The 21885-nt window shown below is 40.9% G+C and overlaps 1 protein-coding gene across 7 annotated transcripts in view; it reads left to right on the top strand.

The window, feature by feature from the left end:
• The window catches only part of LOC142563869 (eukaryotic translation initiation factor 4E-binding protein Mextli-like), a 96286-nt gene that overhangs the window by 52126 nt on the left and 22275 nt on the right, over positions 1-21885 (top strand). For 6 of the 7 annotated variants that reach the window (XM_075674587.1, XM_075674551.1, XM_075674596.1 and 3 more), the window contains 5 exons: positions 2767-2823; positions 3053-3174; positions 12516-12609; positions 16258-16332; positions 19639-19714. In XM_075674587.1, the coding sequence (XP_075530702.1) occupies positions 2767-2823; positions 3053-3174; positions 12516-12609; positions 16258-16332; positions 19639-19714 (424 nt within the window). The remainder of the gene's footprint in view (positions 1-2766; positions 2824-3052; positions 3175-12515; positions 12610-16257; positions 16333-19638; positions 19715-21885) is intronic. The other variant, XM_075674578.1, reaches the window with a different exon arrangement.

Below are 21885 nucleotides of genomic sequence, written 5' to 3'. Positions count from 1 at the left end.
GTGAGAAAACAATTCATTTTGATTAATTTGGGAGTCTGCGACGAATGGTGCAGTTTCATGTCACGTCCACACTATCTTCACATCGGTGGTACGAATTAAGCGAAGCCAGTTATGCTTTCGCGTCTACTCCGCCCCCGTGGCTGATAGTGTTTCCTGCACTAGGATGACGCTATCATGAACAGCGCCGGCAGCAGGGAGTAAATTCTTCGTCTGCCTCTCGCTCCAACGGGTTACTGAAACTCGAGATTACGCAACCTCTAATGCTAAACGCACAGGAAAACAGCACACATGATGCCACGCTGTCTCGGCTCGCCCACTCTTTTCACACGCAGCAGATTACCTCTAAAGCAGGGTGCGTGGGTGCGTATGCGCTCAGCCGCGCTTACAGCCATGTGCAGCCACAGCTGAGACAAACGCCACCTAGATAGCACAAGGCCTGTTTACTCCGATTTATGACGTCACGCCACCTGGCCCGAAATTTCCATTGACAAGGCTGGCATGATGAAAGCGGTGACGTCAAAATCACTGTTGTATGCTCGGCAGCATCCCCATGAGATTGGATCAGGGTGAAAAGGCCTTGTGCTCTCTGGGTGGTGTAGCCGAGGCACACGCCAGAAATCAAGACGCGTGCCGACTTACGCCCCACTCCACCCCCTTGTGGGTGTTTGATCGCGTTACCGCGAGCAAGCTCCCCTCCTCCTCTTTCCCTTTGCTCATGCGGGAAGGCGGCACTCGTGAAGCCATTTCTTTTGTCACCTTCGCATACTTTCACTCGCACCTAAAGCACACTTCAGTGTCCTTCTTCTGGCGCGGCGCGCGATATCAGGTGCATTTGCAAGCAGCCGCTTGTAATTCCATAATTTGACCATCTGCATCCGCCGAATTTTCCATTTATTGTCTCGGCATTCCTTTGCGGCAGCAGTGAAATTTCGTTATATTGAAATCGCGTACCAACGCGCTTCATTATATACATGTTCTATGGACTGTGTTCTAAAGTGGGTTCCACAGGCCCCTACTCAGGGTCCCGCAAGCCGCCGATAAATTTTCCCTGCTTCCCCACTCGCCAAGTGGCTAAGACAGTGAACCACACGCATTTCTGCCGTTTGCACACAGCTTCCGGTTGCAGACAGACTAGCGTGCACGCTGACGTATACGTCGAAGGATTAAAAATAAAATGCACGGCACGGCACAACCCAGCAGGCTCTAGTGCGGTAGCTCGACGCACTCGCAGCACCTCAAATGCATGGTGAAATAGCAAAAATGGCATTAGCATCCAGCCGAAACGAAGCGGCAGAGTCCGTATTGCCATAGTCATCAGCAGAAATCGTACGTAATCCGGGACTGACAGCAACGCCCGAATGCTTCGTGCCTAATTGTGCCCTACAGCCTTTATTCTTGCGTTTATAGCCGCGCATAAATCCGCGTTGGCGGCTGGCTGTGTGCCTTCATAACTGCATAGTCGCCATCCATGATCGTGGCAATAACCACCGTGGTTTTGTCCGCAGCGGTTGCGGCAAACAGTAGTTTCGTTTTGACTCTGGGCGCGCATCGGCTGCCTGCCTTCAAAACTGCGTAGTCACCATCCATGACTGCGTTGATAGCGACTTCAGTTTCGTCTGCATTTGTGGCAACAAACGGTAGTTTCATTTTGACTTGGCGCGTGCGTCAGCTGCCTGCCTTCAAAACCGCAAAGTCGCCCTCCGTGATCGTGTTGATAGCGGCTGCGATTTCATCCGCAGCAGTTGCAGCAAACAGTAGTTTCGCTTTCACTCGGTGCAAAGCTCTCGAAGAGGAAGAGCACCTGCTACGTCATGATGGACAGACGATTTGTTGGTGACCAGCCCACTGGCAACAAAATAATCGAGATGTGCTCGCGGTATTGAAAAGCGTGTCTCAGATGATGACACGCACCGTGGCCGTGCTGCGAAGGAAGTCGCGAGGCCTTCGTTTCTGCGAGCGCTAATCAGTCGCGAGGCAATGAGAATTGTAGCTTCCGCACTGCTCTTGGGCAATTAGAAACAGGATTTGCTTATTCATTCAGTAAGTAAAAATGTGTTGTAGTAAGCGTTGTTTATTGTTTTCTTGATACCCTTGATTCGGCATTCGGTTAATTCGGACATATTTTTCTGTCCCATAAAATCCACTATAATGATGTTTCACTGTGTTCAAAGTTCTAAGACCTCTTGTGATGAAAGGCAATAAGTTGTCCCGTGTGATAAGCACGGAGAACTCATCCTTTTTCCGCATGCCTTGGTTGTGATGCTGTCTTGTCTTGTCTTGGCTCATAAGGATTGCACCCAGTTTCGACCACATGGTTTGTACATTGCCATCAAAGTAGCCTGCCCAACACCACCATTGGCCCCAAACATGTTGCACGCTATACCCAGCCTCTCTATTAGGGGGGAGGGGTTGGCACTTCATTGAGCTTGGCAGGGTTCCTTGGGACCAACATGCTTGAGCACCCCTGTTATAAAAACAAGAGGTTATGAAAAGTTGAATACCTTGTTATACAGGAAATTTTGTTATGTTAAAGTTTGATGGTATTTAGAAGTAATGAAATTTTATATGAAAAAAAGAAAGTCAGTGTAACGAAGGGGAAGTGCTGATTTTCACAACTTCAATAAATAGAGGTTTAACTCTATTTAGTGAAATGTTGTACGTATGAAATTCTGTTAATTGAATTTCGCATTTGAATTTTTTTTATATATTTGCACACCCCCTAAATTGATCCTTTTAAGCAATGGGGGTTTTTCTTGTGTCTTTCAGTCTGCCAAGTTGTTCCTGGAGAAGTATTTATCTAACATGGGTGACTTCACTGACAAGGTGAGCTGTGTATCATCATTCGCTGAATAAGCATACATTCTGCTGTTTTCTTATTCTTTTATATGGTGCTTGTACCTCTGGCAGTTCTCAAGTCTTCAAATTGGCAATGTTGTTTGTATGTGCATGTCACTTGCTCTGGAAGGTAGCACACTTGCTGTGCATCAAATGGAGGTAATCATGTTTTGGCAGCTGCGTTTAGCGTAACTTTTTTTTTTTTTTTTTTTTGTAGGCAACTATGGACATGCTCTCTGCATCAAACCAAGGATCTTACATGTCTCCTGAGCCAACCATGCTCTCTAATAACCGAGGAGTGTCTGAAATGTGCACTGAAGCAGCATCATGGCAGGGGCTGTGAGTGCACATCGTTGGCTACTTGCTTCTTTTTGTGGTACATTGTGCTAGGTTATGTGAGGGTACAGTCGAAAGAGTACATGGTTGAATATAACACAATTGAAATTCACTTGTAGCTTAACGAAGTTCTCATCATAGCAACATAGTCCCTGTGATCTTTCTTAATGCCAATTGCTACACTTCAAAAAGTTCTTAATGGCTATGGCTTGTAGAATCCCACAAGAATGATAGAAATTGGCACACTCATACAGCAGCTGGCGTATGAAATTAAAAGTATAGTACAAGCAAGCACAAAGTAAGACATTCCATACTACATTCTCCGTACCACAACCTTCAAACCAATCAGGCTTTTACGATGCATAGCACACAAGGTTTTGTTTCAAGGTGACCTCTGGCCACGTATTTGTCTGCAATTCATGATGGCATTGTTTGGGCATCAACATTAAGGATTTTTCTTTCTTTTTCCTTTTTTGTTTATTTGAAAATCCTATGCTGCATTACTTAAAAGTGTGCCATGCTCTACTGGAGACTGTAATCTTTCTCCAAAATTCTGTCTTATTTTTTTATTAACTTACTATCCTGGAAGAATCAAAATTCCCCTCCTGTGGAAATATAGGTAGTGACACACTGCTGCATCTCATCCTTTTTCATCTCTTGTAAGGTTTGGTTCTTTAGAAAATCAAAGTAAGTTTAAATATACGAATATGCCAGGTGAAAGTTACAGGGTGAGTGCGAAAGAATGTGTCATTTTTGTCAGTTTCCATCACGGTTAAACATGTAGACCGAAGGTGAATATAGTCACACCTGACGATACCTTTTTGTCTAGGATCCTTATTGTGCAATGCATAACGGAGCTTCTTCAATATGTAGATGTAACAAGTACCATTTATGGTTGCTCCAGGTTCCATAAATGAGCCAAAATTGAGCCCTGTGCATCCAACAAGACCTTGTCCATCACCCCTGCAGGTGGTGGCCACTGCTAGGCTTGTGGTGCAGATTGTCTGGTCAACTTTGAAATTATTCACTGATCTAGTGCTTTTAATGCCCACTCATGCATCTATGTACCATGAGCTCTGCGACGAGATTCTGTGGCTGGAATTTTATTTATTGGTCACATGCTGACAAAATGAAACATGGGGGAGGGCTATCAGTTTCGAGTTCTTGTAGAGAACTACTGAAATCTTACTATACCAATAGCAATCAATGATAGCTCAAAAAATGGCACCACTTGTAGCACGCATTCAGTCTTGTACAGCTGAAGATGAGTATAGTGCAAAAGTAGTTTTCTCATTACCTTTATTATGACTCATATATTACGTAGTTGTGGACATTTTTTTTTGCTTTTTGCTTTGCTTCCTGTGTACTTTTAACTTAATTTTGTTGTTCAATGTGACACTACTTATAAAATGTTAAACTACAAAAAAAAAATCAGTTTCCATATAATGTCAAGATTGCTCTTGTTACTTACATTTGGGAATGACTGCAGCAGTAAATAGTTAAAAAAAAGGAGGAATTTAAGAAATAATGTAACTCCTTACACTTTGAGGCGAAGTGGTAAACAGCAGGTGTCATTTGTAGTCGTCTTGATAAGTATTTTATAATGTGCACCAATATCATTAAGTAGAGGCGCTGCTCTGACAACTTCATTACAAGCCTTTGATGCCTGGCCATCCCTTGTGACCACTTTTGCATCATACCCTTTTACAAGAAATGTTCTTGTGGATTTTTTTGTTTTGTTTTTGTACTCTTCTTTGTGTAAATTTTGGTAGACATGGCTTATGATTTTGATCAGGTGTACAAAGTCACTAGCATTAACTGTTATCAAATGATTTGAACAGAGATGGTTGTATCTTGAAGTTCAACATTGTCTAACAACACAGAGCTATGCTTCGAACCATGTGACTTTCAGCAGGCATTATTTGAGACCAAAATTTTCAAAAGCTATTCATATTCTGTATACAAGTGTAGAACTTTTTCTAGTTGGGCATTGTGAGTGTTTTGTTGCTGAAATGTTATTCATTAATAGTGTGATCACATTTCTTGCCTTGCAGTTGTGTATTAGAAAGGGAGTAGTAGTAGGCATGTGATCACTAGTCAGGCTTTTAAAGCCCCATATGCTTGTTTTTCTTCAGCAGCTTCTTATATTTTGCACATTACATGTGACAGCTGCTACTTCAGTGGTGATTAACTGCGAGGTTTGCATTAAGAAAGGAAATTACTATGTATTTTGCATGTGTGTTGCAGCTGCTTTCAGCTGTTGTGCTGTTCATCAACTGTGCACTTATATGCTTAGCTTGCTAACTGGAGGTTTCATATGCATGGAAGAGGAGGCACTAAGATGCAAGCTACGCATTTAAAGTGTACTGGATACGTTGACAGCAAATATGTGTCTCTTGGGTATTAATTTGTAGGTTGAAATTTATTGGCAAGTAGTTAATTGTGTGATTGCTGCTATTCTGCTAAATGTCATATAAACAAAATATATTAGATGCCCCTTTTTTTTTAATCTGCCAGCATTGATGCAGATTGTCTTCGTATCACAGCCTGCAATGCACCTGCAGTATGGTGGCAGTTCAAGAAAAAAAAAACATATATGCATATTTTTAATGTTGTGGAGTTTCTGCTTGTTTACAGAAACTAGTCACAGTTTATACCTTCCTTGAAAACGTTATTGTAATTTGAAGAAGAGTGTGCCCACACGAAGTAGTTGAGCCCACTTAAATCTATATTGTATTCAAAACAGCTCTTATTGAGTAAGAGAAATATCCTTAAAAGTATAAACCCTTGTTTGACTGCACATAAAACATGGAATTGTTTAGTAGATTCATCTTGCTTAAGCTGGATAGACACATTTGAAGTTAATTTGGAGGCTACTATAAGGAAAAGTGCCTTTGTGACCACATGTACATGTCCCCATTTCTTCATTTGGAGCTACTTCATTATATATCGTAAAACTGCTTCCAGTTAGCCATCTCTGATCCAAGGAGGCTCCAGCTCGTGGAGTGATCAGTAGAAAGGGTATTGTATTGTGGGCAACAGATGTATAAACTAAATACACAAAATACTTCGTTAATAACAAGTTCAGGTTGATGTGTTTTGCTTGTATAGTTGTTGTAAAAGGGGGGGGGGGGGCTGTGGCAGGTTTATCTTATTCTCCTTTCAAATTATAACCAGTCAGTGTAGCCAGAATGCTTCATATAGCACTCCTAACATTGTAGTGATCACCTTAGGAATTTTGTGTTTTGCAAGGTTTGCATCTTAATGTTAAATTCAGGATAGCTCACATGCCATTATATTATACTGTAACAGAAGAAAGAAATGGTACCAGTTTTAATAATCACTGACATTCAGTAACATGTTTGTGTGTGCTTTTCTTGCTGTAGTGTGTTCAACCTGTCAATTTCTTTAAGTTACTATTCCTCCTGTTCGCTTGTACTTAGTTATGGACTGTCCTACATGAAAGAATTTTGAGTAGGTTAGCCATTTATGCTTGAAAAGTTCGTTGTGCAGTGAAACTAGCACACACATGGACCTGGGACCTTGTCGAGGTTAACTCAAGTTTGTTCTGGTAGAGCATATTTCACATATTATATTTTTGTCCATGTACTTAGTGGACCTTTTTGTGTTTTCTATTGGAAGCTTCTTCTTGGAATAAGTTGTGTTGGTCGGTTGTTGCCAGTGAATGTATTGAAATGTTTATGCTGTTTGTAATGATGTGTCTATTATATGCATGTTGACCAAGACAGCCAGTTGTTTCCTCAATAAAATTCAGTTGTAATTGTTTGGTTCTTTGTTTTCCTAAAGTGATGGTGCTTGAATTTTTTCTAATTTTGCTGCCATTTTTATATGTTGTGGAGCTTAAGCATAAAATATTGATAGTAAAGAAATTATAGTATGCCTTAGTTTGGACAATTTGTTTCTAGAATTCTTTGTCATTCTTGTGTTTTAGTTTTGGGCTCCCTTATTGCAATATACTTGCATTGTAAAATGCAACTTAATTTATTTCCCATTTAAAGAAATTGAGCATTAATACATCAGCTTGAACTAAGCAGTTAGTTATGAAAGCTATGCATACTATATTATGAAAAGCATCCTAATACTGTTGAGCCAGCTTATGGAACTCCAAAGGGATTACTAATATAGATGCATCAGTTAATTTAACATACCTTATAATTTGATCCCGTTTAGAAGTCTTAAAGGGAACCCATGCATGTTGAACACTTTAGTTGGAACATTTGGATTGTTCTTTTAAATTTTGCTTGTCCCATAAGGGTTAAACTACAGAATTGTAATGCATAAGAGTGTGCAAGTGTAACTGCTAACTGAAATCATTGCACATAATTTTTTTAGCATCATTTATATCTTTTAATTGCCTATAGACTGCCTACTTCAACGCAATATTTTTCTTTTTGAGAACCGTCTTGAGAGACTTGCAAAACCCTAAATGCGTCCAAGTCTCAACAGCAAGATTTGGTTGCTGTGCCCAAAGACAAGATTTGATTCATTCACTGTTGTAGAGATATGGCAATAAAAGTTTTGAGGAATTTCTACAAGAAGGTTGCAGGGATTCTGAGGACGTCATCTATGCAGAAGTACAATTTCAAAATTTTACACTTCTGAGAGGAGAGTCTACATTCTGGGCAAATTTCATGCAAATTGGTCATCTTCATTAGTAATACGACTGCGTAGAAACATTAAACTTTGCTTTTCTTTTTTTATAATCCGGCCATTTTTTTGCTGCTTGTGCACCAAAGTTCTTACACTTAGTGTGGCCCAATCTTGGTGAAATTTTGCATGCACATGCACAAGGATGTGTAAACTGCTAGATTTTAGGCTTTATTGTAATATGCAGTAGTCTTGGTTATGTGGAACATAGGAAAACAATCATCACTGTTCTCTAAATATAGTCAATATTAAGGATTTTATTCTTTAAATAATAAAGTGAAAATAAAATAATTTTTAAAGAGATCTTGCAATGAATTGTCTCTAGGAGTAATATAGGCTATTTTGTAATGCTCACCTGGGCTTAATATGAAGCCCTAAACTTGTACAAGAGACCATACTTTTCCACTTTCTGGGGGCACAGGAAAATATATAGATAAAATATGAAGGAACTAAATGCTTTTAAAAATATATTTAAACTTTATATTCTGCATAAATTTCATCCAATTAGCTCTGGTAACAAAAATGGATCTGTGAAGGAAATCTCCCCTTCATACTTGCTTCCAGAACCTGAAAACGTTTCAGCAGCACATGTTTGCACAGTGTGTACATGCCTGTCATATAGTCTGCACTATTACATTCTGTCGTGAGAGGAATGGCACATTGCTGTGCAACTACTGGGCACATACATTTTATTGCACAAAACCATTCCTGCATGTGATTTGCTCTGTGCATTCCATATATACTTGTACGAAGTGGCACATAATGATGAGCACCCCGAGCGTCGCTGCTCTAACAAAAGTGAGTTTTAGTTGGAGATGAAGTACCATAAGCATGAAAGCAACCATTTCTAGTCACAAGTCTGCCCATGAAAAGTGGTCATGACCACAAGGGGCAGCACCAAGTACTTGGAAAAAGCATAGCACCAAGGTGTGGTATGGTACGTTCTCCTCTCGGGCACTTCTCCATTTGTGTTTAGACTTTAAGGTTGCTGTAGGGCACTGCTGAATCTGCCCTCTGCTGGCTCTTCATGCATTCATGTAGCAGTGTGCACTCCCACATACATCTTCCTGCTTCCACCCAGCACTGGTTTGGGGTAGCCGACGCACGCCATCATAAGATGTGCATTGGGCATGGTGTAGTATCATGCAGTGTGGACATTTAGTGCCTGGTTATGCATTTTCTGGCCCCAGATTATTGTACAATGGGGTTGGTCATGAACAGGGAGTTCATAACTGGTGCACAGCTGTACCCTGCACTTAGGGGCCTTTGAATGGGTTAAGGGGCCGGGAAAGGTCAGCTTTGCACTTTTGCATTCAGGGGTGGCTGAACCTTCAAAATATCTGCTTGCACCCCCTCCTACCACCATGGAGTACTCGGTGTTGAAGTGTTCCTCCCTCCCTTCTGGAAACAGAAAAACCCTGCTGCTGTCCCGATATGTATTGGAGTTTATTTTGTGTGCATATATGGCAAATTAGTGTGGTCCATTGTAAGCTACAGTTGAGCTTGCAATGTCTAGCACTTCAAAGGTATGCCGCAGAATTACTGTAGTGCCTAACCTTTTACTCTGATTTATGAATACTTTCATATCTTTACTGTGGTTCTGCCTTATTTGCGTGATAATGCTGACTTGCAATTTCTGTATATTGTCATTTTCCTTGTGGTTTCTGAATTTTTATTGTCTTTCTCTTTTTTGCTTTGATGCCTCAGAAAATCTACATAGTGAGTGGCTTGGGGGTTTTAATTATGATCTGCTGCTGAGCATAAGGACACTGCTTACAATTCCTGGTTGCAGTTTTTTGTATTCTGCTCCAATAAGAGTAGAATACAAAAGTGCTTGCGTAGCATGCTTTGGCTGTCTATTAGAGAAACCCAGTTGATAAAAGTTAAACATCTCTTATAGTTTCTATGTTGCTTCAGGTCATTAAATTTAATCAATCAAACACTCCGACATTGTTTTTGGTGGAGAATTCAATGTAACGGTAAGGTTTACTCTGTCATGTTGCATGTCCTGAGGATTCACTCCAGGATGCTTCGAAAGTTGTAAAATGAAGATAGTTGTAATTCAATGCACTTTTGCCTAGTGAATGTTACTGTTCTTGAATTTCTCAACACATGCCAAATAAATATGTTCAAGCTTCTTGAAAATTTTAATGCATTTTTTTATTATTTACTCCCAATTTTAACACGTTTTTGGTTATTTCAAAAAGAGTTTTACTTCATTGCTTTATGAAGGTCCATGTGACAAAAAAAGTAGCTGAAGACATGAACTAAGGAAGTGGAATTAAACAGTGCTCCAGTGGTCAGAAAGCTCTGCTTCTCTTTCGTACAATATGTATTATATACCGGGTGTTTCAGCAAACACTTTCGAACATTTTTTTTAATTGCCTGTGGCAGGAAGCACAATTCTAGTCCATGAGGTGGTCTACTTGAAGAGGTGGACATTATTTACCCAAAAAATTGGAGCGCGTAATGGACTGATTAACAAAAATTCACTAATTAAGTTTTTAACTAATTACCTTATGGCAAATATTGCAATTTACAAATTCCATCCGGGGAGTTTGCAAGGCAGATCCACTAAGAATGAATTCTCAGGATGACACCCGTTTCGAGATGTTAATTCCTGAACTTTGTGGAGAAATGCATTGGCTTTCCAGTTACTTTTGTGCTTCAGTGTAAAAAGACATTTTGTTAAGAAAGTGGACCGACAGTGCATTCTTACCACAAGTTTGACAGCGCATATGTTGTAAATGGTATCATCCACGCAATTCTCTTCAACTCGATATGCCTTGCAGTCTCACCCACTATAATTTGCAAATTGCAATATGTGCCATAAGGTAGTTAAGAAAAATTACTAATTAAGGTTTTAACTAATCAGTTGATTAAGTATTTCAATTTATTTTACACGTAATGTCTGCTTCCTTGAGTAGACCGGCTCATGGACTAAAGGTGTGCTATCTGGTATCGACAAATTTTTTTTCTTAAGTTGAAACACCCTGCATATTATAGGTGGGTAAATATTGAAAGTTTTGAATTCAAATTGAATAGTCTGATAGTTGACTAATATTTGTGTCGAGAATTCACTATTCAGAGTTGTCCAATATTCGTTTCATTTGAATACTATAAAAGACAACAATTCTTGCAGCCTGTAGAGAGAAAACAGGCAAACAGAGACTACTGAATAATTATGGTGCAGGAGAACCACAGTTGTTGCCCAAACGATCCATTTCCTAAACAAACACATGGGAGGAGATCACTTACCCCCTATAGTTGCCAGCCATTGAGTAAGCATGTCTCACCTTAGGCAGCCTACGAATTCGCTGTCTCTGTTTAGTCAGAGCAATTTATTGACCAATCTTGCCATGTTAGGATTCCTTCAAAACTATGCACGGTACTGTAGTATTGTCCCCAGCTCCTTCAGCAAGCACTGCGCTATACTACATGTATGTGACATGTGCTGTTCTTTTTACAGCATAGCTGTTACGGGGAGTTCTAAAATAGTTTTTGTATGCCAGCATGGTCAGTATGAAATGCAAACGCAACACAGTCTGTAAGAGCCCCGAATTCACTTTGAAACATAATGATCAATGATTATAAAATAAAAGTTACCTTGCATATATCTCATTCAGATAGACAGCAAAATCTATGCACAAGCTTTTTTTTTAACCAGTAATTCATATTTATGTTTCTCACTATGCATTATACCAGCTCCATGTTGGAAGTAAGCCGTAAGTTGATATGACTGCGGCGGTGAAAGCGGATGCCAAGGTGCAGCAACACCCACTCCAGTAGCTTAGTTGCTATGGTGTTGGGCTGCTTAACTTGAGTTTGTGGGTTCAGATCTGGCCATGGTGGCCACATTTCGATGGAGATATAATGTAAAAGCCCTTGTGTAATTTTAGGGGCACTTAATGGACATCAGGTGGTCAAAATTAATCTGGTGTCCGCCACTCTAGTGTGCCTCATAATCAGGTCATGCTTTTCGCACATAATACCCCAGAATTTAATAAATTTTTCATGCTGCAACACAGCCTGCATAGAGCCGTCACTAAGAGCAGCCAGCTACGGCTGCGCTCAAATACAGTGAACAGACTCCTAGTGCTTTCGAAGGGTGTGAGGACATGATTATGTAGCTTAGTTCTCTCTGATGTATAAGTTGTCAGATTGACATACATCTGGGGTGACAGATATCTCTCTTCTTTTTCTTTTTTTCATTACTGCCGTCATCATGTACCAGATATATTTGTGCTTTTCTTTATTTTTCATTTACAAGCTTCTCGACTTACCTGACATCCGCCTAACGTTTGGGAATATTTTATATACGAAGGGTAGTTTTTCTCGAATATTTGTCGGCTTGATTAGAACGTTTCACTGTTCAAACACCCCATATTTATATGCCATTGAGAACGTGGATCTGTTTAAGTTGCACTGTAGTTTACCATTGGTGACACCACAACATGAAATTGGTATTTTTACTTTTTTGTCTTCACTGTGTTCCTTTAGAGCACTGTTGTACTTGCTTAGGGGACATGTAAAATTGGCTGCCACTTACATGTGGGTGGTTGTGGGTCGTAACTTGGGTAACAGATGTTGGGAAGTCTATTGGGTTTATTTTTTAGTTTCTCAACTGGGATTTTTGAGGTGCACTTATTGAGATAAAACACTTCCCCTTCCACCAGTGCTGTAAGGAGAGACAGTGGCCCACCCAGCAGCCAGACTAGCAGCTCAAGTGACGAGGAGACGTACAAGGAAGATGTTGAACAAGAACTTGTGGTAAGCTCTAGTGCACCTATAGCATGTTTGTAAAGGGGCTTGATGATGCTTTCAAACCTGCTTCTGACGAAGCTACAGGAAGTGTATTTGTCAATTCCAACCCATGGTATTACGTGTGCTCAGGATTAGATGTCCTGTGTTGAGTTTGATAAAAGCATTGTACCAGTCATTTCAGCTACTACGTATACTGTCTACCAGCTCCATACCAGCTACTATACTGTCTCATATTGTTAAAGACAGGAAACTAGGGATAAACTGTTCTCTGGCCTATGTTCATAGCAGCAGCAGCCATCTGAAATTGTTTAGTAAACACTGTAAAATTTTTAAACTAAATTTCAGAACTTTTTATATATTGACATAAGTGCTCGTGTTGAACTTGTGCAGATGAAACTGATCACTGTTTAAGGTGTGTCCATTTTGCAAGAATCCTGGGACTATCACCAGTTTTGAAATATTTGTTGCTAATTTTAGCAGGGAATATCTCGAAACTTATGCTGTTGTCAGAATTCCTACATGGGCATATTTTGAGCATGTACCAACTTAACTGTACAGTTAACTGTACAGTCAACTCCTGTTAATTTGACTCTTGTGGGACTGGAAATGAAAGGTTGAATTACCAAATTGTGGCCAAATGAACAAATTCAAATCATTATCTTACTTCAAGTTTTCTGTAATGTGTTTAAAGTAAAAATGTACGCCGACCGCAAATGTAAATGGGGCTCTTGCATTGCCCAGAGGGCACTGCGGAAATGGTGCTAAAAAGCGCCCTCTGTTTTGAACTGGGTAGTACCAAGCTCGATCGTCTGCTTCGGAAAGCATTTTTACAATATGGACCCGCCACTATCGGTTTTGTTGTACCACGGCTTGCAGCGAATATCGGGCGCCGAATATTTTTTCAGGGGTGGCACGCTGCGTAAAGGCAATAAATTATGTAATGCCGGATACGTGTACGCCGTTCAAGAAATAAACGGCAAAGTTTTAGCCCGGTGTCAATCGCAAGTGAAACGAGTCGCGTACGAAGTTGAACTTCAGATAACGTTTGCACGCTGCTAGATTCAGGTGCACAAACGCGAGGAAATGCTTGCTATAAAGTAATTCACAGCAGCGATAAGCAGACATCATGTGCACGGAACTCCTCGAGCGCACGACGGTACGCGCCGCGACTGCAGCGGTCTTTCAGCATGCCGCGAAATGGCGGGCCTCCTGAAATCTTTGTTGACTGCATGCCGCTAGACAAGTAGTTATGCCTGCACTGTAGTAGCGGCCATCTGTCCCATTAGCAACTGATAAATAACTGATGCAATGCATATGAGCTCGCAGTAACGTACGTGCGAATTGCGCTGCAGCGCGAGCTCGTGCGCTGCTCGCTTGATGTAGATTTTAATGACAGCGCTCGAACATCGATGTGCTGCAATCAATACTACCTTGCTGTGCGGCCTCAACGTGCTGGCTTGAGGTCAAGGATGAGCGCATTTCATTCTCTAACCTGTGCTGCTCGTAGTGGGGTACGTAGTGAATTGTCACCGAATCAGCCTGACCATTTGTGGTCATTTGTACGCAGCTGGTCACTTCACTGGCTTGCACCAGTCGAATTGTTAATTGTCGCTGTGGCCGGGTCTCAAATCGTGAATCACCAGCCATGCCTGCTGCTATGTTGGTCTGCCGTACCTGTAGGTGCAAAAGACCTAATTTTAGAACGCAGATAATCAAGCAAGCTTCGAGACAGGCGAAGCAGCCAGCATGGTACGAAGTTTCCCTTATCCAGCACGACGAACTGCAGCTATCCAGCACGCCCGACGCTCCGCTTCGTGAAGCCTAGAAGGAAAATGGTAGAATCTGATGTTGGGATTCAGGCCTTGTTCATGGTAGCCCACGACGCAGAAGTAACGACGGGGACACTTTTTCGAGGCTGAGCTAGGTCTCTCCAGATCGGCGTCGCTGATTCCTTCTGCTTCGAGCATTATGTCTCACGGAGAGTCCGTTTTCGTTAAACTATAGGCTGCGGCTAGCTCGCAGCGTGGTCTGTGAGAAGTGACGAGCCTTTTCGCACTTGCAACAGGGCAGAAAAAAGTGCGAATTGACGCAAAACTCGGGCGCAAAACTCGGGCTAGAAACGTGCTTCGCCACAGCCAGGGCTCAATACTAACCAAGTCGGTACTACCCAGATAACGTTTCGCGCGTCGCCACCAGGCGCCGCTACTATACCTCAAACTCCAGCGCAAGACGCCCATAAGACGTTTTGGCTCCAGTAAGGGTGCCTTGTTCGCAGTCCATATTGTGAACAAGGCAATCCCGACTAGATGAGTTTTCATCAAATCCTTGACTTCAGTAGTTTTAATGTCTTTTTCATTTCTTGTCCTTGAAGTGCAACTCATTCAGCATGAGGCAAAGGGTGGCATGAGGCAAAGCAAGCGGCAACGGATGACTTCATGGGTGGAAAGGGGCATTGTCCATTAAGGGATAAAAATAAATTTAGTTAGAACAGCGTCACTCCTAGGGAAGCAGTAGCATCATCTGTGGAATTTCTTGTGTTTTCAAGCTTTTAGTAACCACTGCATGCATGAGAGGTCACCAGTGGGGGCTGAATCAACCGAAGTGGTTTGCTTTCAAGTTCGAACGAAACGAGTTTTCCATCCATAGGAATGTGTGGTTTCTCACAGGGACATTCCAGTGCATTTCAGTTAAGTGAAAAGTTGAATTAACCGAGGTTAAATTAACCGGAGTCAACTGTATCATGTGTTAAGGTTACTAAACAAACTGCAGCAAGGTGCACATGCAAGCTAGCTATTGACTATATGGCAAAAAAGAACTCTGTGAAGCTAGACACAAAATGTGTCGGCAATTGTCACAATTTCCTGTGTCAGCTATGGCAGATAATTTGATAGTATGTGCCAATAAAAATCATTTTATCACAAATCTGTTATTATTAGTAATCTGAGACAGTTGTTGCTGAAATGTCTCCTATTTTAAATCGATGAAATGTTCATATAGTTCCATTAATTCAATATGGGGATGATTTGGTTCGTCATTTCTGCATTTTTCTCTCTTACCTTACCAGAGTTGTGACTGAGTGATGTGCAAGGTGCACTTAGGAGTGAGTGGAACAATAAAAACAAGAAAAGAAAAAAAATTATTTTGCTCTCAAGGCAAAGCAATGACAGTGGTAGTTAGTGAAGTATTATGTGGCAATGCATTGAGCATGTGCAGCAATGTGCAAATAATTTTCAGTGTCAGAAGTTGGGTTTTTCATGTAGCTCACCTTGCTAGAATGTTAGTGCTTGCCTGTCCCAAGTGAAATACAGTTCATTAGGATATTGGCTTTCAAAGCAGTCCATGCAGCGATGTGCTGTCTAAGATCAGGTTCACCAGATACACTCTTTGTGCAGTTCCTCAGGATTTACTATGTACTCAGCTAAGTTTTTATATGGCTAACATTCATTTAATGAGATTTCCAATGTAATGATATTTCATTTTTAATTTCTTGATGTTTCATGAGAACCTTGCACTTCTGTGATTTAGTGAATTAATTTTCTTCTACAGATTCAATTTAACAAAGTTTACAGGCATTGCATGCATGCACTTGCAGCCTTTGTAACCAACAAAGACAAGAAGCGTTGCCTGACACAGTTTTGTGTGTGAACATTGCAGGCAAGCGGAGAAAAACGAATGACTGAGTGCAGTGCTGATCCATGTGATGACATTGCCCGGTTCGCCATTCTATTGGTATGAAAACCACTGTGTGTGTTCCACGCTCATGAATATATACTTTAAAATTCATTAATGACCATTCAGAACATGAATGCACATCATTTCAGTATGATTGTGATGTGTCATTGTACTCAGTATTATTTCAAATGGTGGGTTACCTTGGGTTTGCAAAAACTACACTACTGTAAAAACAGCTATCGTAGCATTGACAGGCCACTATCAGAAGTGTCTCAAGATATGTGCAACAAGCTTTAAGGGAAGATGCGCCTCAGAGATGCATTTTAATTAATCATATCACTAACTATATTATTAATGCTTAGCTATACTATATATTATAATATAAATATATATTATATTATATATTAACAATATAGAGTTTATTCTCCTATTTTCGTATATGATATTAAATTATGAATATCTTGTATGGTCATTTTTATATACCCCTGGAAGTGGGAAAAAGTTGGGTCTCTTGTGTAAGGTCAGGGCTTCATGCCTAGGATAATGTTATAAAATAACCTATATCGCTTTTTATGAACAAATAATTGCATGTAAGCTTAATTTTTTTTTTCTTTTAGCTCTATTATTTAAATAATTTTTAACCTGGGACTGTAGTTATTGAGAAAATTCATGATTGGTTTCCTAAAAATTAACATGACCGAAATTGCTGCAAATTACAATGAAACCTAAATACTTGCAGTCTGTGTGTTCTGTTCCTGAGCATGCAAAATGAGTCCAAGGTTGAGCCACATTAGGTACGAAAATTTTTGCAGCAAAGTACTAAGAATAGCAGTGTGCAATGCTCGACTAGTTGGTTCAGTGGCTTTTGAGGGTAAAAACAGTGCGTACAATGATGACAACAGTAGAGAAGAAACGCAAATTACAAAGTGATCACTAGCAACATCCAGGGTTTATTGTGAATACAGCAATATGAAAAACAACCAACACATGACTGCAAGAAACATTGTCACATGATAAAACATATGCAGAGTCCCATGCGCAGATTTTTTATCTGTCAATGTAACAAATTTATTTTTTAGTCAGAGCTAAAGATGAAGTGTTCACATGTGCATCACCTCTTTTGTTAATCACATACACATGTGTGCTGCATATGTGGTACAATACCAGCTTACCACCTTGCACTTTTTGAAGCCTGCAGTACAACCACGAGCGCTGCAGTGAAAAGGCCATGTTGCTGCCTTGTTTTTGGCGACAGCTTTACGGCATGCTCGCTGAGCCACTGGTTGAGAAAACAACACATCTGTCCAATGCAAGTCTCTTTAACAGGAGAGCAGAACTTAATAGACGATGTTGACAATACACTTCACGGTGGGCTTTGTGTGCCTAGTGGTAAACATAGCCTTCTTGGGCACCTCAGTGTTTACGCATCTACACATTGACTCTGCTTGTTGTGGGCTGAGAATACAACTTTAATGCCCACTCTTCGGGCAACTTCCTTGCTCTTACATAAAATGCTGTGAATGTACGGAATGACGTTCGTTGGAGACCTTTTCTTCAATTTGCTGCTTGTTGCTGTTTTCCTAGCTAAAGCCCCTCCATACACGTTTTCGCTGACCAGGTTAAGTACCGCCAACCTAGTACCCTCCTCCTCCACGCTCCTTCCTCGCTCACCCCCTCAGCTTCTGCCGTCAAGCGGAACTCGCGTAGTTACAGCTTCTCATTTAGGCGGAAGCGACGTAACTTCTGCATAGAGGTGCGAGCATACAACAAGTGAAAATTCAGGAACCGGAAATTCCGGAAGCAGAACAACCGGAAACGGAAACCCCAGAAGCGGAAACTGTGGAAGCGGAACTGGTATGAGCGACGAATCAGGGAACAGCAGCGCACAACAAAGGTTGGCACTAATTAGCAAAAGCGGCGTTGACATGTGGATGGAGGGGCTTTATTCCTAGCGAAGTTCATTGAGAAGCTTTTCTGTTCGGCCTTGAAATACATTTTCTGGACAACTTGCATTTCACAGTCTTTCTACTTGAGCATTTAAGCTTAATCTTCCCTTGCAATGGCAGGACCATTTGAGAGCATTCTTGAGCACAGCAATGGCATTGGCACGCTTGACAAGTTTTGAGTAGGCGGAGGTGAAAGGGAGCAGGCCCTTTGCTATGCAGGGCGCATAATGCTGGCAAAAATTCTCATCGAGGAGTGTCCCTTCAAGTTGTTGTGGAGCAAACGTAATTGGTGATCTTTGGCAAGTTCAGGGGTGTGGGTGAATCTGAAAATAATTTGTCAAAGATTTCTTGAATGGCTGCCATCTGAGGTACTGGATCAGCATCACATTGTTTGAAAACAAAGAAGTCTTCTATTTACCCAAAAGCTTTGTGCATGCCGGAACCCTGCAGTTCAGTGTTTAGGCATCGATTCAGGCTTGCCAATACAGACCCTTCATTTTGCAATGAGAAATTTTTCATTAAAGGTGTTGATAGTGAACTGCATATAGAACTTCATTAGGTCTAGGAAACTTTCATTACTGGGACCAAAGAAGTTCTGGAAATACAAGCTTCTTTGTTGTCAATGGCTTTCCTAACAATAATGCAGAGCTGAGTGTCTGGCAAGGGCTAGTAGGTCATTGATGTCGATTGAAAACAGCTAGGCCTTTTTCTTCATTGTAATCTTTGAAGAACTCCGACACCGCATGCAACTTGTGAAGTAGGAAAGGATCATCAGTTGTTAGCATGCACCGCGCTGTTTTGAAAAACAGATGGAGGTATATCTGTCAAGTAGCACATTCAGAAACGATAGCTCTCAGAGGGCAGCCTACTCTGAGTTTTAGCGTTAAAGAACACTTCGGGGCAGAGACCACTACCTTTCTTCATGGACTTCTTCAAGTCGCTCAAGTTCAGCCTTTTGCACATACATGAGAGTTTCACACGTTCTCCGGAGCAAAAATTCTGGGAGACAGCATGGAAGTCAGGCTAGTCAGTACGAATTCATTGTGGCTAAACAGCACAAGAAAATACCTTCACAAGGAAGAAGGTGGCTTGTCTTGTCCCTTCTTCCCCGTGTATGTGTTTACTTGCGACATTTAGTCCACCTTTACTTATCACTGAATCACTTTCCAAATAAAGTCAATTATTTGGGAAATGCTTCTGTTGTACGACAGTTTGGCCATTTGCTGTCATTTGTGGAGTACTGGACTTGAAAGTCAGTTACTGCATGCATATTCTGGCCAAGAAAAAAAGTCTATATATTCTTGATCCTGTCATGGCTATAAATATTTGCTTGTATTTTCTGAAAGTATGCGATTACTAAAAAAATGACTGCACATTTTTGTATTGAGATATGCACTTCTTTGAATTTTTTGTCCAGGATAAGGAAGCCAGCCTGTCTCCGAAGCACATTTCTCGGTCTGGCAGCATATTGAAGAACTTGCCTGCTCAAATCGGTATGTCTCAGTGGAGCGGGAACTTTGGGGAACAGGTGCTCGCAAGTTTTACTGAAAATAGCCGTTATGAGCTGAAAGTCTCTGTTTGTTCTGCATTCTGCATCTAGCTATTGAGCACAGGCTCCGTAGTGGATCCAGATCAGCTACAATTGTTAGATGCACATGTGCCATTGTGCTGACCATTGATCTGTACTGTATTGCATGACAGAACACTATGCGCCGAAGACAGTAACACAAAGTACAATTATTAATCCAAGTTGAAGTTTACTGCATGCAGCACTTTTGAAAACTAGGAAATGAACTGAAATTCTCTCTTCACTTGTTCATTTATAACTATCGCCGCCTGAGCCTCCACACCAAGGTTCGTAATACAAAAGTTGTGCTGTGCAGAATGATTTGCAGTGTCTGGAAGAGGAAAACTGCCCTTGCACTGTCATTCAGGACAGCAAGGAGCAGTCCAAGAGCAGAGAGTGCTTTCATAACTGACCGAATGTGGTGCACTCACAGAAACTAGAAAAAAAAAGTAGCAGTTATGAGCTAGGATATAAGCTGAATGTGCCCATCTGGAGGACCTTAAAAATTGCAGGGAGTTTCTGCAGCTTGGGAAGTTGAGTGGTTTTCGTTAAATTCTAGTGTCTTACCTACTTAAACCACAATCTGACGGAGGTATGCTGTGGTCTGGCACTCCAGATTCCTGACTAATTTTGACCACTGGGGGTTCTTTAATGTGCATCTTAAAGTACAGAAACATTTTTGCATTTTGCCTCCGTCTAAATGTGACCACTACTGTTGGGATTGCAGCCGCGACCTCTAGTTGAGCAGTACAACGCCATAGCCACTAAGCTATCTCAGTGGGTCTGAGTGATTTTCACATGCAGACAGGTGGCTCAGCTTGTATAACCTTCGTTGTTACCGGGAGTTTCAGACTGCTATTTGCAGTAATTGAAGTAATGAAATCGAAGCCACTAAACTTGTTTCGTTTTTCTAAGCCCTTAAAGAAATGCATGAAATGAAGCAAGATGATGATTGGTAAGAGGTTTAGTGGTGCACCCTCTTGTAGGGTGGAGGGAAAATGGTTTGGCCCCTGTGAGCCCTGCAGGATGTGCAGTTACTCAAGTTTGGGAAGGCTGTAGCCATAGGCAAATGCATTTATAGTTCTTATATTTACAATTTCATTGGCAGCTGATTTTAGCTGTGGCCCTTTTTTGGTATGTCAGAAGAAATGGTGAAACAATTTTTTAGGTCCGAAGTTAGAAGCTGTGTCAAACTGTATGAAGTTGCAGGGGCTTGCTGCTGCTTCCACGAGAGGCATCCTGTTTGCATTCTTGCTGCATTATTGCATTTGAACATTTTGTACTTATACAAATTGATGTTGCTTAAAAAGCTTCGCTTTAAGCTTTTATTTTTCCACCACATGAATTGAATTTTGTTGAAATTTACTGCAGAAATTTCATAAAGAGCAAAGGTATGAACATACACTATTTGGTGCAAATAAAACGGTCATACAGCCTTGTTGTACATAACTGATTGTTAGGGGTTATGATGTGCGTTAACTCCTGGAAGTGCAATTTAGTGACCAAAAGAGAAAGAGTGATCAAAATATTGTATATGCATTAAGCAACTGTGAAATGCACACAAGATAAATAACCTTGATTTATTACACTGCACCCCTGATTAGAAGCAATGTGTGACAACTGTCATGTCATATGTGTGTCATACATCGTTACATGCTTGTCATTTGGTTTATAACCCCTTCTGCTTGGGACAAAACATTGGCCTGCAGTATGTGTAAACAAAAAACAAAAAAAATATTAATATTACTTCGCGATACTTATTTTAATTGGTTCAGTGTCTATCAACAATGAGAAATACCATTTGAAAGCCCATCAACAGGCCATATAAGTTTTCGTAGTTTTATGCTTAACCTCTCGACTAACACGACCTTTATGATGACACAATTATTCCATCACGATAAAGAGACTGACAACCACCCGGAATGTGTCTTGAAATTATTGTGCCGATGGAAACACATTATGATATGAACAAACATACATTTATCCCTGAAGTAAGGAATTATGTTTTTAAATCTGCATTTAAACTCGAGCAAAAATGACGCGGGGCAACTTTTTGGTGAAACTTGTAATTAAACACTTGAAAACCGCATCCAATTC

This window comes from Dermacentor variabilis, chromosome 1, assembly GCF_050947875.1.
Source record: "Dermacentor variabilis isolate Ectoservices chromosome 1, ASM5094787v1, whole genome shotgun sequence".
Lineage (NCBI taxonomy): Eukaryota > Metazoa > Arthropoda > Arachnida > Ixodida > Ixodidae > Dermacentor > Dermacentor variabilis.
Note: the sequence above shows the minus strand (reverse complement) of the source record. Positions and strands in the feature narration are given on the sequence as shown.